This window comes from Oncorhynchus kisutch, linkage group LG10, assembly GCF_002021735.2.
Source record: "Oncorhynchus kisutch isolate 150728-3 linkage group LG10, Okis_V2, whole genome shotgun sequence".
Classification (NCBI taxonomy): domain Eukaryota; kingdom Metazoa; phylum Chordata; class Actinopteri; order Salmoniformes; family Salmonidae; genus Oncorhynchus; species Oncorhynchus kisutch.
Window position 1 is genome coordinate 54,673,057 of NC_034183.2, and position 14,110 is coordinate 54,687,166.

General features: G+C 44.1%; 1 protein-coding gene across 1 annotated transcript in view; it reads right to left on the bottom strand.

Moving 5' to 3' along the window:
• The window catches only part of LOC109898442 (tubulin gamma-1 chain), a 17,903-nt gene continuing 3,793 nt past the window's right edge, over positions 1-14,110 (bottom strand). The window contains exons 3-11 of the mRNA XM_020493411.2: positions 11,948-12,115; positions 11,681-11,749; positions 9,541-9,620; positions 9,165-9,291; positions 8,077-8,163; positions 6,256-6,405; positions 2,273-2,425; positions 1,781-1,942; positions 1-1,052 (exon numbers count right to left, since the gene is read on the bottom strand). Coding sequence (XP_020349000.2) covers positions 855-1,052; positions 1,781-1,942; positions 2,273-2,425; positions 6,256-6,405; positions 8,077-8,163; positions 9,165-9,291; positions 9,541-9,620; positions 11,681-11,749; positions 11,948-12,115 — 1,194 coding nt within the window. The 3' untranslated portion in view covers positions 1-854. The remainder of the gene's footprint in view (positions 1,053-1,780; positions 1,943-2,272; positions 2,426-6,255; positions 6,406-8,076; positions 8,164-9,164; positions 9,292-9,540; positions 9,621-11,680; positions 11,750-11,947; positions 12,116-14,110) is intronic.

Sequence of the window (14,110 nt, forward strand, 5' to 3'; positions counted from 1 at the left end):
AAGAAGGAAAACTGTAGATGCGATTTAACAAGCTTCTTGATGCACGTAGAGTAAGAGAAAGTATGGATTTACACTCCGGCACCAGAGTAGAGAAGTAGGCTGTCCTCTGCAATAACAATGACTGACCATTGCCATACTTTGGAAACAGACGTTTTGGTTTAAGTGTGTGTTGGGAAGTACATACGGGACAGTAGCAACTGATCCGAGGCCTATTGACTTGACTACCCTGTCAGAGCTTGATCATCATGGGCTCTGGTATCATAAACCTTTCAGAAATGTACAAAGACAATAGTCACACCAGGCATTTTATTCCATTCCCCCTTCAAGGACACTCGAGTGTTTCTCCGGCTGGTATGTTAGTCTGTGTGACTGCAAAAGGAACAGCACAAAAGCAGAGTAGTACTACACAGTATAAAAATAGTGCCAAACAAGGCTACGAGTTCTGATGTAGAATTCCAAATCAACCCTTAACCACCGGGCACAATATTATACATTCCACCTGTCAAGAGAACAAGATGGAGCTGATATCCTTTCCGATCTACTATCCATGAAGTGTCTCGTGGTAGGGGTCGTTTTGGAATCCTGCATGAGAGAGAGAAAGACCAGTCATTCACTACTATTCATAACCATCAGTGGGGATTGGATACAGGCACACAGATTGAAGCGCTGTTTTAACTCCCAAACAGAGCTTAAGGACAGATTAGAGGGAAGAAAAGCAGCAGGGATGAACTTGAACACTTTTCTCCATAGGGATGGGGCAGGAGGCAACTAGCTCAGCCCCATCTTTCCCAGGTTGGGCTGTAGAGGGGGACCAGACCCATGTCATGTGACAGGGGTGTATATCCCATCTGTCCTCACTGCTCCTGAGTTCCCCAGGAGATGTAGTCGGGCCGCGTGGCAGCACTGTACTCGTCGATGAGCTGCTGCACCACCTCGCGGGAGTTGTCCAGCTCGTCAAAGTTTTCCTTGAAGATGTCCTCCTTGCGGAACTGCTCCAGGAAGGCCTCGCGCTTTCGTAGTTTGTCGTACTGCTTGCAAGTCCGCTCGAACAGCTGCAACGGAGGAAGAGAAGAGAAAGGGCATCCAGTGAACTTGTAGCAGTGAATACATTACATAATTACATTACATATACCTCATATTAGTCACTTTCTGCCCACTCCCTCAGTCGCTGACTGTGTGTTAGGAGGATACCAAAAACACTCTTATTACCAACCCATGAAGTGTTTTTCCATTGAAATGTTAGCTAAGGATTATAGTTTTGTCACCTTTTAAATATTTTTGCACAAGGCACCCTACTCCAAGTAGCCACCCCACTCCAAGTAGCCACCCTACTCCAAGTAGCCACCCTACTCCAAGTAGCCACCCTACTCCAAGTAGCCACCCTACATCAAGTAGCCACCCTACTCCAAGTAGCCACCCTACTCCAAGTAGCCACCCTACTCCAAGTAGCCACCCTACTCCAAGTAGCCACCCTACTCCAAGTAGCCACCCTACTCCAAGTAGCCACCCTACTCCAAGTAGCCACCCTACATCAAGTAGCCACCCTACATCAAGTAGCCACCCTACATCAAGTAGCCACCCTACTCCAAGTAGCCACCCTACTCCATGTAGCCACCCTACTCCATGTAGCCACCCTACTCCATGTAGCCACCCTACTCCATGTAGCCACCCTACTCCATGTAGCCACCCTACTCCATGTAGCCACCCTACTCCAAGTAGCCACCCTACTCCAAGTAGCCAACCTTTAGAACCTGTAATGAGAATGAGGGGTGGAACTTACACAGGAGATGCTGGTGTGATTGGCCATCATCAGGCCGCTGACGCGGTGGGCGGAAGGTAGGTACGGGGACTTCCTGGACAAAGCCACCTGGATGCTGGCTGGACCCCAGGGGATGAAACTGGCCAGCTTACGCTCTCGGATCCTCTGCAGGCTCTTGTGGACCTGCACTCATACAAACAGGAATTGTATCAACTTATGGAAAGTATTGATATTGCAAAAACTTTTGGACCAATATGTTTAACACAGCACCACAAGGACATTACAATATCCACTTGGTCTTCAGCCATCTCCTTCATAACATCCAGAATAAGCAGAGGAGTCAGCTCATGAACTAATACTATACTTTTTAAAAAATGTAATCCGTAGTTAAAGACAACGGTTTTTATTTTATAAAAAAAAAAAATATATATATATATATATATATATATATATAAAAAAACAACAACACTGAGCTAGCACACATTCTCATGCTAAATATACACACGCACACACCTGGGTGGGGTCCACCTCTCCCTGGATGATGTTGAGGATGGCAATGTAGCAGTGGTTGGTCTGTCTGTCCCTGCCCGTGGACACCATGACATTCTTGGGCTGCAGCAGCCTCCGCATCACATCCAGCACGGTGGTCTTCCTCACACTGGCCACCTGGGAGAGAAACAAAGGAGAGGGCATGTATAAACACGCATATTCATAAGTGACAGGAATGCTTTGTTCACTAAAATTTTTTGAAAAGAAGATGATAGTTGGATAACTCAGTCAAGATCTGTGTTTTCAAGAACAGAGATTAAACTAAACTAGTACAAATTGGTGGGACTGGCTTTAACTCTTTAAAAAGTATTTTTGTGGTAGGGGTAGTAGTTTAAGAAAAGTTTACTTTACTATTTAAAGCAAAGCAGTTACATACAGTCAAAGTTAAATGCAGTAAAATAATTGTTCTGATCACTTGGATGGAGTTGACATGGTAGTCTGTTACTTTGGATTGTGGGGCAGTTCGATCACAAAAATGTCTAAACTACAGTTGTTGGTTGTGAAAACTAAAAAGACAGAAGACAAAATGGTCTTCTGTCAGAATATGGGGGAAAAGAAACAGCATGTGGACAACTCTTAAGAAAGCAACTGGGTTTCAGATAAATACATGTACAATTTACTTTTGTAAAACATTCAGTGTAAATTAAGTTGGATTTTAGTTGAATGATGTAATGATTAGAAACTTCTAGGGGAGAGAAGTAAGATGGTGCATCTAGTGGCGATAGCTCTTTAAATGTTTTGTTGATGGTAGTTGAACTACGTAGAACAGGTTTGTATCTAGAACTAGCTGTAGTTCTAATAAACCAACTCTTCAGGCTGACAGTGAAATTGGAAAAGTGCATTTCTTGAAGAAAATGTGGTGTGCTTCCTAGCTTGTTTTAGAGTATGTATGGTTTTGAAATACGTTATAGTAGTGCTGGTGTCTGCAGTAGTAATGTTGGGGACTGGTTATAGTTGAACAAGTAGCTAAATGAAAGGTTAGGATACCCTTAACATGTCAAAGTCGGTTTGGTGTCTCTAGCTTGAATGGTTCAATAGTTACTGTTCAAATCACATCCAATTGCATTTGTCACATGCACCGAATACAACAGGTGTAGTAGACCTTTCAGTGAAATGCTTACTTACAAGCCCTTAGCCAACAATGCAGTTTTAGGAAAAGGAACTCAAAAAAAGTAAGAAATAAAACAAATAATTAAAGAGCAGCAGAAAAATAACAATAGCGATGCTATATACAGAGGGGGCTCGGTCAGTGTGGTTAGTCGAGGTAATATGTACATGTAGGTAGAGTTATTAAAGTGACTATACTTAGATAATAACAGAGTAGCAGCAGCGTAAAAGAGGGGGTGGCAATGCAAATAGTCTGGGTGACCATTTGATTAGATGTTCAGGAGTCTTATGGCTTGGGGGTAGAAGCTGTTTAGAAGCCTCTTGGACTTGGACCTCCGGTACCGCTTGCCGTGTGGTAGCAGAGAGAACATAACTAGGGTGGCTGGAGTCTGACCATTTTTAGGGCGTCCTCTGACACTGCCTTGTATAGAGGTCCTGGATGGCAGGAAGCATGGCCTCGGTGATGTACTGGGCCGTACGCACTACCCTCTATAGTGCCTTGCGGTCGGAGACCAAGCAGTTGCCATACCCGGCAGTTATGCAACCCGTCAGGATGCTCTCGATGGTGCAGCTGTAGAAACTTTTGAGGATCTGAGGACCCATGCCAAGTCTTTTCAGTCCCCTAAGGGGGAATAGGTTTTATCGTGCCCTCTTCACAACTGTCTTGGTGTGCTTGGACCATGTTAGTTTGTTGGTGATGTGGACACCAAGGAACTTGAAGCTCTCAACCTGCTCCACTACAGCCCTGTTGATGAGAATGGGGGTGTGCTCGGTCTCCTTTCCCTGTAGTCCACAAATCATCTCCTTTGTCTTGATCACATTGAGGGAGAGGTTGTTGTTCTTGCCCCACACGGTCAGGTCTCTGATCTCCTCCCTATAGGCTGTCTCGTCGTTGTCGGTGATCAGGCCTACCACTGTTGTGTCATCGGCAAACTTAATGATGGTGTTGGAGTCGTGCCTGGTCGTGCAGTCATGAGTGAACAGGGAGTGCAGGAGGGGACTGAGCACGCACACCTGAGGGGCCCCTGTGTTGAGCATCAGTTTGACGGATGTGTTGTTACCTACCCTTACCACCTGGAGTAAGGGTCAGGAAGTCCAGAAGTCCAGTTGCAGAGGGAGGTGTTTAGTCCCAGGGTCCTTAGCTTAGTGATGAGCTTTGAGGGCACTATGGTGTTGAACGCTGAGCTGTAGTCAATGAACAGCATTCTCACATAGGTGTTCCTTTTGTCCAGGTGTGAAAGGGCAGTGTGGAGTGCAATAGAGATCGCATCATCTGTGGATCTGTTGGGGCGGTATGCAAATTGGAGTGGGTCTAGGGTTTCTGGGATAATGGTGTTGTAAGCTATGACCAGCCTTTCAAAGCATTTCATGGCTACAGACGTGAGCGCTACGGGTTGGTAGTCATTTAGGTAAGTTACCTTAGTGTTCTTGGGCACAGCGACTATGGTGGTCTGCTTGAAACATGTTGGTATTACAGACTCGGACAGGTTGAACATGTCAGTGAAGACACTTGCCAGTTGGTCAGCGTATGCTCGAAGTACAGGTCCTGAATGTTGACCTGTTTAAACGGTCTGACCTCACATCGGCTGCGGAGAGTGTGATCACACAGTCATCCGGAACAGCTGATGCTCTCATGCGTGTTTCAGTGTTTACATGCCTCGAAGCGAGCATAGAGTAATTTAGCTCATCTGGTAGGCTCATGTCACTGGGCAGCTCTCGGCTGTGATTCCCTTTGTAGTCTGTAATAGTTGCAAGCCCTGCCTCATCCGACGAGCGTCGGAGCCGGTGTAGTACGATTTTATCTTAGTCCTGTATTGACGCTTTGCCTGTTTGATGGTTTGTCGGAGGGCATAGCATCTCATAAGCGTCCGGGTTAGAGCCCCACTCCTTGAAAGCGGCAGCTCTACCCTTTAGCTCAGTGCGGATGTTGCCTGTAATCAATGGGGACGACATCATCGATGCACTTATTGATGAAGCCAGTTGGATAGTTATTTTCTGCAAATGTGTATAGCTATAGTTGATAAATCTTTGAAAGAATAGGATAGTTAGGATAGCCAGAATTGTGTAAGTTAGTCTTGTCGATTAATTGCAGCAGGACCACTGAATGGCTACCTCTGTATTCTTATGGCTCTCGTTCAAACCAATGTTCATTTATGCACATTTTAAAATGGTTATAGTTTAAAAAGTATATATAGTATCAAAAATCTTTTGACAAGCAATCTAAGTAGGGTCAGTCTACACATCTAAGCGTTGGTTTGGAGTTAATAGCTTAAGCGGTGAAAGAGATTGGTAAAACAAAATCACAAATTCGAGACCTTTCTAGACTACGCTCAAACTTTTTGTCTAAGTTGTTGGCAAAGTGGTCAAAATAGCAGATTTTTGTCAAAAGTTGCATTGTATTACAGTGAATGTTGGAAGTGACGTTACAATAAGGAGCTCTAGAATCTTGAAAAAAGTCCCATTAAAGTGAATGAAAAAATGTAGTTTCAAAAGTATAAATCGTTATAAAAAAGTTGGATGCAAGCACACCATTCCAGACCAGTCTTCACATTTTAAAGTTTGAATGGCATTTCTAGCCTAAATGGTGTAAGAGTAGCATGCAGAAGAATAATAATAAAAATATGTTTGATGAAGACTTCAGTGTTTTGGAAAAAACGAGCACCGACTGAGTTTTATGTTTTTGAAAGGTCATCCAATTGCAATTCCAAGTCAGAAACTCTGGCATCTTTATAGAGGTCCAACTTTCAGACCTGAAGATCACGGACGTCATGATTTTTTCAGAGTTCCCAGGTGTCTTGAAAGCACCAAGACGTACTACGCGGTCAGTGAGAACTACTTACCGATTGGTCAGTGGTGAGCGGTGTGTAGCCAGTCATGAGGAAGTGAAGGCGGGGCGTGGGGATGAGAGAGGCGATCAGACCAATCAGGTCGTTGTTCATGTATCCAGGGTAACGCAGGGTGGTTGTGCTGGCTGACATGATGGTGGAAACCTGTGGAGAGAAAAAAAAACTTTAGTTGACATAATTACTTGTGGCTGTTTTTATTTCCGTAATCTTGTAAATTTGTCGGGCAATCACCAGGAGTGTACAGTGGTCATAAGAAATGAAGCCTATATGACAGGGATCATAGATTCAGCCGCGGGACAATCTTTTCATGAGTGGATGGTCAGGGAGCCGGAAAATATTTACAAATCATTTGTAGACTGCAAATTGACTGCAAGAAGCCCAAATAGGTAAAATATTTCAAACCTTGCTTACATTTATACACGATCACATACACAGTATGGTCTCTATTATGCGTGAGAATACTTTGGAACAGGCTAATTTGCTGGTGTTTTTACAGTATTTAATGTTTTAAAAAGAAGACATGCTATATGAGATTGTATGGTTAGAAGGAGTTGCCTAGAGAGGGGTATATAGAGAGGGGTATATAGAGAGGGGTGTATATAGGGCTGCCACAATTACTGTATGAACAACGGTTATGGATGAAGACTGTCATGAAAATAAATAACCGGCATAACCGTTGAAATATTATTTGGGGTGGTATGAACAGCTGACTGAAGACGGAATGGCCGGGCATTCGTGAGGCCGAGTCCGTTTCTACAGTAACATGGACTCTTAACAGCGTTATGAAACTGCTGTTCCTTGCTGAAACAAGCAAGGAGTTGCCTAGACAGTGTTCCCCTCCCTGCAGCGGCACACATAAAAATATAATGAATAGAACAGACTTGGGCACCTCTCACCCTGGCAATTTGACTGGTAAACTCATGGGTGCACTCGCAACGGCTGCCTGGTATTGTGATACAATACTTTCCATGGTAATGTAGAATGTTCATTCAAATGATTTTAACTGATGTGGCTCATGCAATGGAATGTAGTTTTTGTAATGTCAGTTGAGTTGAATCAACAAATCACAGCACATTTTGACAGGTACACTTCCTGCTTTTAATTCCTTCTTTTACTTCCTCCTTTGTTCTTACGGGTACACTCGCAATAGCCGCCAGTCCACCCATTATGCCACCATTGACTTGAATGGGGACGCCCGTTCTATTCATTCTATTTCTATGGCAGCACATGCAGTCAGGAGCAGAGGAAAGGGGAATTTAAAACAAATATATAAATTATAATAATAATAATAATATAACATTTGACCAGTTATTACGGTGTCCAAGTTCATTTGTGTGGCCAAATAGTCATCCAAATCCCATGACCACCACAGCCCTAGGAATATAGACATATTTGACCATTGTTTTTTAAACAATCACTGGGTGTTCATTCAACAATAATTGCTAGGGAGTGTGAGATCCAGTTTGACAGCTAAAGTGTGAGGAGTAACTAGTCTAACTAGTTAGTCAGAATGTCCTGAGGTTTGAACAAACAGTGTGAGGTTTACCTCACGCATACACGCTCTCTGTATTCGCCTAATCATATCTGGGTCACAGCCAGTAGGCTATAAACAGTAGCTTGGTCACAGTTCAGTTTGTGTCATATTACCGACTTGGCAAGACAGCACAAACAGATCTGGGACCAGGCTATCAAAACGCCTCTGTACAGAAACACTTTCTCCTCTCGGGGGTCTGGTGATCTAGAACCTGGATATTGAGAACACCACTAGGGAAGGAGGTGGAGCTTGCACATGAGTGGCAGGTGTCAATCACTCACCAGCTGGTTGATCTGGGAGAAGGAGGGGTTCTGGATGTGCAGCCTGTCGGTGGCGATGCGGTTCAGAGCAGTGTTGTCCAGTACCACCTGACACACACACACACACACAAGTCAAAAAGAGAAACAGAATGAGAGGGATGTGTAGACATGAGGTCTGAAGATTGACATTTCCACAGAAAGACAGCAATGGGGAGGTTTGACTTTAGAATTAGGGGAAACAGAGGCAAGAGAGAGATGCTGTGTGGTAGAGACTAGTTAACAGTGGGCTGTGATCCAATCCTCCAGTCAGTCTTGATGGGTAAAGCAGAGTAGACAGTGTGCTGCTGTGTGAAGACTGAAGCATTGAGGCACACACTGTGCGTCACTAACAGGGGAACCAATTCTTCTCCACATAGATTCTATTAGCTGTGGGGCCTAACCCAATAAGCCTGTGTAGAGGCCCTTGCGTAAACTCCTGCAGGAGGAAGTAGATATTGGAGAGGAGAAACATTAGACCGTCAGAGCATCTCGGGAACTAATACAATCATCAATCCCAGGCAGCAAAGATGTAGTCATCCAGAGATGTAAATGTCCACCAACACCGCCTCATTACCAGTCATACACACCAGCAGCCAGGGAAGACTCCCTTTCTGTTACAGCGTGTTGCCGGGCTGGCAGCGACGGTCCTAAAACAATTATTCATGATATACAGGCCCTGTGGCTCCGAGTTCAACTTCCTCCCTCTCTCTAAGACTTGGCCATGGAGCTTGCCTGAGGAGAGAGACAGGCGAGCGATGAGGCTTGTCCGTCCCCATCCTGTGGTGTTTTGGGGGATAATGAGACAGTACCAGTTTGGACAGGATGTTTGTAACTTTCAACAACAAGACAGCGTGGAACTGGCACATCTCGTCTTCATTATTTATTTATTTATTTAAATCACATTTTAACGGCACAAGGGGACGTTCTCGAAAGAATTACCATGCAACATCAGTTTATGTGCATGGATTCCAGGAAAGAACCTTTTGTCTATTCCCCACACAACGCTAGCCAGATGAAGGCAAAAAGCACAGATGAGAGAGGGTGAGTGTGTGTGTGTATTTCTTGCTCACCACACAGTCTGCGTTCTGGGTGAGCCTCTTGAGTGTGAGCAGTGAGTTGTAGGGCTGCACCACCACGTCGCTCATCTCATCCTGGTTAGGAAACACAGAGTAGGTCTGCACCAGCTTCTTAGGGTACCTGGCCAACACACACAGGAAGAAAATAGAAAAGTAGCACACACCAGGTCTCAGAAAAACATGCAACAGTGGAAAACTAAAAGGTGCCCCAAGGGAGAGAATATTATCTCTCCAATGGAGTCTGGGACAATTATGGTTACAATTAGGAGAGAGTTTCTACTTCATCAATTATAAAAGTCTACTAACTTTACAGCAGTCAAACAGAAAGAGTAGAAATTCAGCCTCCCTGTGTGTGTGTGTGTGTTTAGACCTGTCATTGAGCCTCTCCAGCAGGTAGGATCCCAGCCCGGACCCGGTTCCCCCAGCGATGGAGTGACAAAGGACAAAACCCTGCAACAGAGAAACAGAACCATCGTAATTCCTTAATTCCACTGCTCTGAGTGAAAAGATTAAAACGTCTCCATTTTTTGGGCCCATCCAGACAAACAAGCAATTTCCTCTGGCTCAGTGCGTCACTACCCCTCACATATTTCCTGACAGCTGACACCCCTACGATTCTATTGATGCGTGTCTCATCTCGATGTGATATTCACACAGGGATTTAAAACTCCCAACACGAAAATACAATACAAAAGCATTTCGTAGAATTGAAACCACTTTCTCTTGGTAGAAACAAACCACTTTCTCTTGGTAGAAACAAACCACTTTCTCTTGGTAGAAACAAACCACTTTCTCTTGGTCACAGCTGGACTAAATCAGTTTGTGCTCACTGCTTAAAGATGGTGTGACGTAGTCGGTGGCGTCTGTGCGTTAATCAGAGGACGCAGGGCAGAATATTATCTGTCTAGTTCTATGAAATTCTTATTTTTTATTTAACCAGGTCAATTTTATACTGTTACTAAATATTATCATATCTATTTTACAGTTATAAGGAAAGTAAAATCCTATAGTTAGTTGATTTATAATTTAATTGTTATTATATTTAGAAAGCATATCAGTTATTTCAAGCCCTATTCATCAACTTTTGTTGAATAGGAACTACATCACATACACTGAGTGTCCAAAACATGAAGAACACCTGCTCTTTCCATGACATAGACTGACCAGGTGAAAGCTATGATCCCTTATTGATGCCACGTGTTAAATCCACTTCAATCACTGTAGAGGAAGGGGAGGAGACAGGTAAAATAAGTATTTTTAAGCCTTGAGACATGGATTGTATGTATGCCATTCAGAGGGTGAATTTGCAAGACAAAAAATGGAAGTGCCTTTGAATGGGGTATGGTAGTAGGTGCCAGGGACACCGGTTTGTGTCTAGAACACCGCTGGGTTTTTCACGCTCAACAGTTTCCCGTGTAGATCAAGAATGGTCCACCACCCAAAGGACATCCAGCATCCCTGTGAAAAGCTTCCGACACCTTGTAGAGTCCATACCCCAACGAATCGAGGCTGTTCTGAGGGCAACTCAATATTAGGAAGGTGTTCCTAATGTTTAGTATACTCAGTGTATATTTCATGTTTTCATCATATTTTTAATATGTACTTGTTACCTCAAAAGTGACTACACCTGAGAAATGTATAACTATTTATACCAGAAAAGTGAGATTTTAATATTTCTTGGAGTATGCAGCATTACTAGTTGTTTCTGGCCCTCTCATGATAAATTATTACTTTTGAGTATGTCTATTTAGGCAGAAATCTACATTTTAGATTACATCCATCAGGTTAAGTAGTAGTATTTATTGTACTGTGCCAGTATATACGACCTGTGTTTACGCCTCCCACTCTCCACCCAGCCTGGAGGTGGGAGGGCAGGCCAACCCCACAAGTAGGCTCTCTCCTTCGCCTAGACAGCCATGTAATACCTGCCTTCTACTCCAGTCCAGCTATTACCACCCAACACGGCATGCCACACTCTCTCACACACACCCTCTCAAATGCATGTCCACACACTAAATAATAATGTGGGGTCATAAAGAGTAGGGGCAACAGAAATTACACAGTAATGTTGTTTTAAGGGAGGCAACCTTACAGTGGCTTGAAATAACAGCATTTACTAGTTTTAAGATGACATGTGTGGGCTCCCATTTTATGTGTACTCTCTATTAAGGTTACCCATTATAAGTCGCCAAAGAAAGCCTGCTTTCCACCACAGCACAACGGAAGGGAAAGAGGGGGAAAAAAAGAAACGAAAAACCTATATTCCTTTCACACGTCAGTCAGTTACATATGGAGACAATCAGGAAGTGTTTCACTCTGGATAGTCCCCTCCCATTTTCAGTTTCTCCCTCCAATGTTCTCCTCACGTGAGGCAGGATATGCAGTCGGTGCAGTGTGTGTATGAGACGGGAGTATTGTTGGAATGCTTCCAAACTCAGGCCTGCCGACTCCTTAGCTTTCACCCCATACGCTCTGTGGACCAATCAGAGACTGAGAAAGAGTGGGCTTGCCTCCAAGCTGTCGCTGCCGTCCGCCTCTCTGTCGATGATATCGAAGATCTCCTCGTGGATTTTCTCACCCTGCAAACGACAAGACATGCATTATTCCAGATAGTTATATGAGTGAATGTAGTTACAAAAAAATTACAACAACAACATAGCCAAACCTCTACTAGATATGCATTATTCGCCTCAAGGCTAAAGCTTTTGTTCTCTACGTGGACCCTGTCCTTTAGCCTCTGGCCCAGCTACAACCAACAACATGGTCCACAAAGTCACCTGCGAGAAGCCGCTGGCCCAGTTGTTCCCTGCACCTCCTCCGTGCTCCGACAGGTAGATGTTCTCTGGGTTGTACAGGTTGGCGTAGGGGGAGTTGAGGATAGAGTGGATCACCCTGGGCTCCAGATCCAACAAAACAGCACGGGGGATGTAATGTTCATCGTCTGCCTGTGGACCATATAGAGAGAGAGGTAAGGCTTACTCCTACTTGATGCACAGAAAGCAAAGCATACACAATAATAATAGTAGTTTGGTGACTACCTACGGCACCCGATGTCACAGGAAGGCCAAAAAGAGCATCAAGGACATCAAACACCCCGAGCCACGGCCTGTTCACCCCGCTATCATCCAGAAGGCAAGGGCAGTACATGTGTTTCAAACCTGGGACCGAGAGACTGACAAAGAGCTTCGATCTTAAGGCCATCAGACTGTTAAATAGCCATCACTAGCTGGCTTCCACCTGGTTACGCAACCCTGCACCTTGGAGGCTGCTGCCCTATTTACAGACTTGGAATCACTTGCCACTTTAATAACGTTTACTCATCTCATATGTATATACTGTATTCTATTCTACTGTATTTCAGTCAATGCCACTCCGACATTGCTCAATCTAATATTTATATAATTCTCAATTCCATTCTTTCACTTTTAGATTTGTGTTGGAGCTAGGAACACAAACATGTCTACAACTGCAATAACATCCGCTAAACGTGTGTATGTGACCAATAATATTTGATCGCAGTAACATGGTGAACGCTGACTGCCATAAATTATTAGACTGCTCCATCTAGTGGGGAATAAATGGTACAGTCCGTGATGCACGCTGCCCATTTCGTGTCAATACAGCAGCTGCTGCACCGCATCATTCGTTTTTATTTCTAACTAGGCAAGTCAGTTAAGAACAAATTGTTATTTACAATGATGACCTACCAAAAGGCATCCTGCGGGGACGGGGGCTGGGATTTAAAAAAATATCTCAAATAAAAATATAGGACAAAACACACATCACGACAAGAGACACACCACATAAAGCAAGACATAAGACAACAACACAGCATGGCAGCAACACATGACAACAAAGCATGGTAGTAACAACATAACAACATGGTAGCAACACAACATGGCAGCAGCCAAACATGGTGGCAGCACAAAACATGATACAGACATTATTGGACACAGACAACAGCAAAGTGCAAAAAGGTAGAGACAACAATACATCATGTGAAGAAGCCACAACTGTCAGGAAGAGTGTCAATTATTGAGTCTTAGAATGAAGAGATACAACTGTCCAGTTTGAGTGTTTGTTGCAGCTCGTTCCAGTCACTAGCTGCAGCGAACTGAAAAGAAGAGCGACCCAGGGATGTGTGTGCTTTGGGGACCTTTAACAGAAAGTGATTGGCAGAACGGGTGTTGTATGTGAAGGATGACGGCTGCAGTAGATATCTCAGATAGGCCTCACTCCCTCCTAAGAGGGTTTTATAAATAAGCATCAACCAGTGGGTCTTGCGATGGGTATACAGAGATGACCAGTTTACAGAGGAGTATAGAATGCAGTGATGTGTCCTATAAGGAGCATTGGTGGCAAATCTGATGGCCGAATGGTAAAGAACATCTAGCCGCTCGAGAGCACCCGTACCTGCCGATCTATAAATTACGTATCTGTAATCTAGCATGGGTAAGATGGTCATCTGAATCAGGGTTAGTTTGGCACCTGGGGTGAAAGAGGAGCGATTACGATAGAGGAAACCAAGTCTAGATTTAACCTTAGCCTGCAGCTCTGATAAGTGCTGAGAGAAGAACAGTGTACCGTCTAGCCTTACTCCCAAGTAATTGTATGAGGCGACTACCTCAAGCTCTAAACCCTCAGAGGAAGTAATCACACCTGTGGGGAGAGGGGCATTCTTCTTACCAAACCACATGACCTTTGTTTTGGAGGTGTTCATAAGGTTAAGAGCAGAGAAAGCTTTGTTGTAGAGCGTTTAACACTAAATCTGGGGAAGGGCCAGCTGAGTATAAGACTATCATCTGCGTATAAATGGATGAGAGAGCTTCCTACTGCCTGAACTGTTGTTGATGTACATTGAAAAGAGCGTGTGGCCTACGATCGAGCCTTGGGGCACTGCCATGGTGACAGGCAGTGGCTAAGACAACAGATGTTCTCAC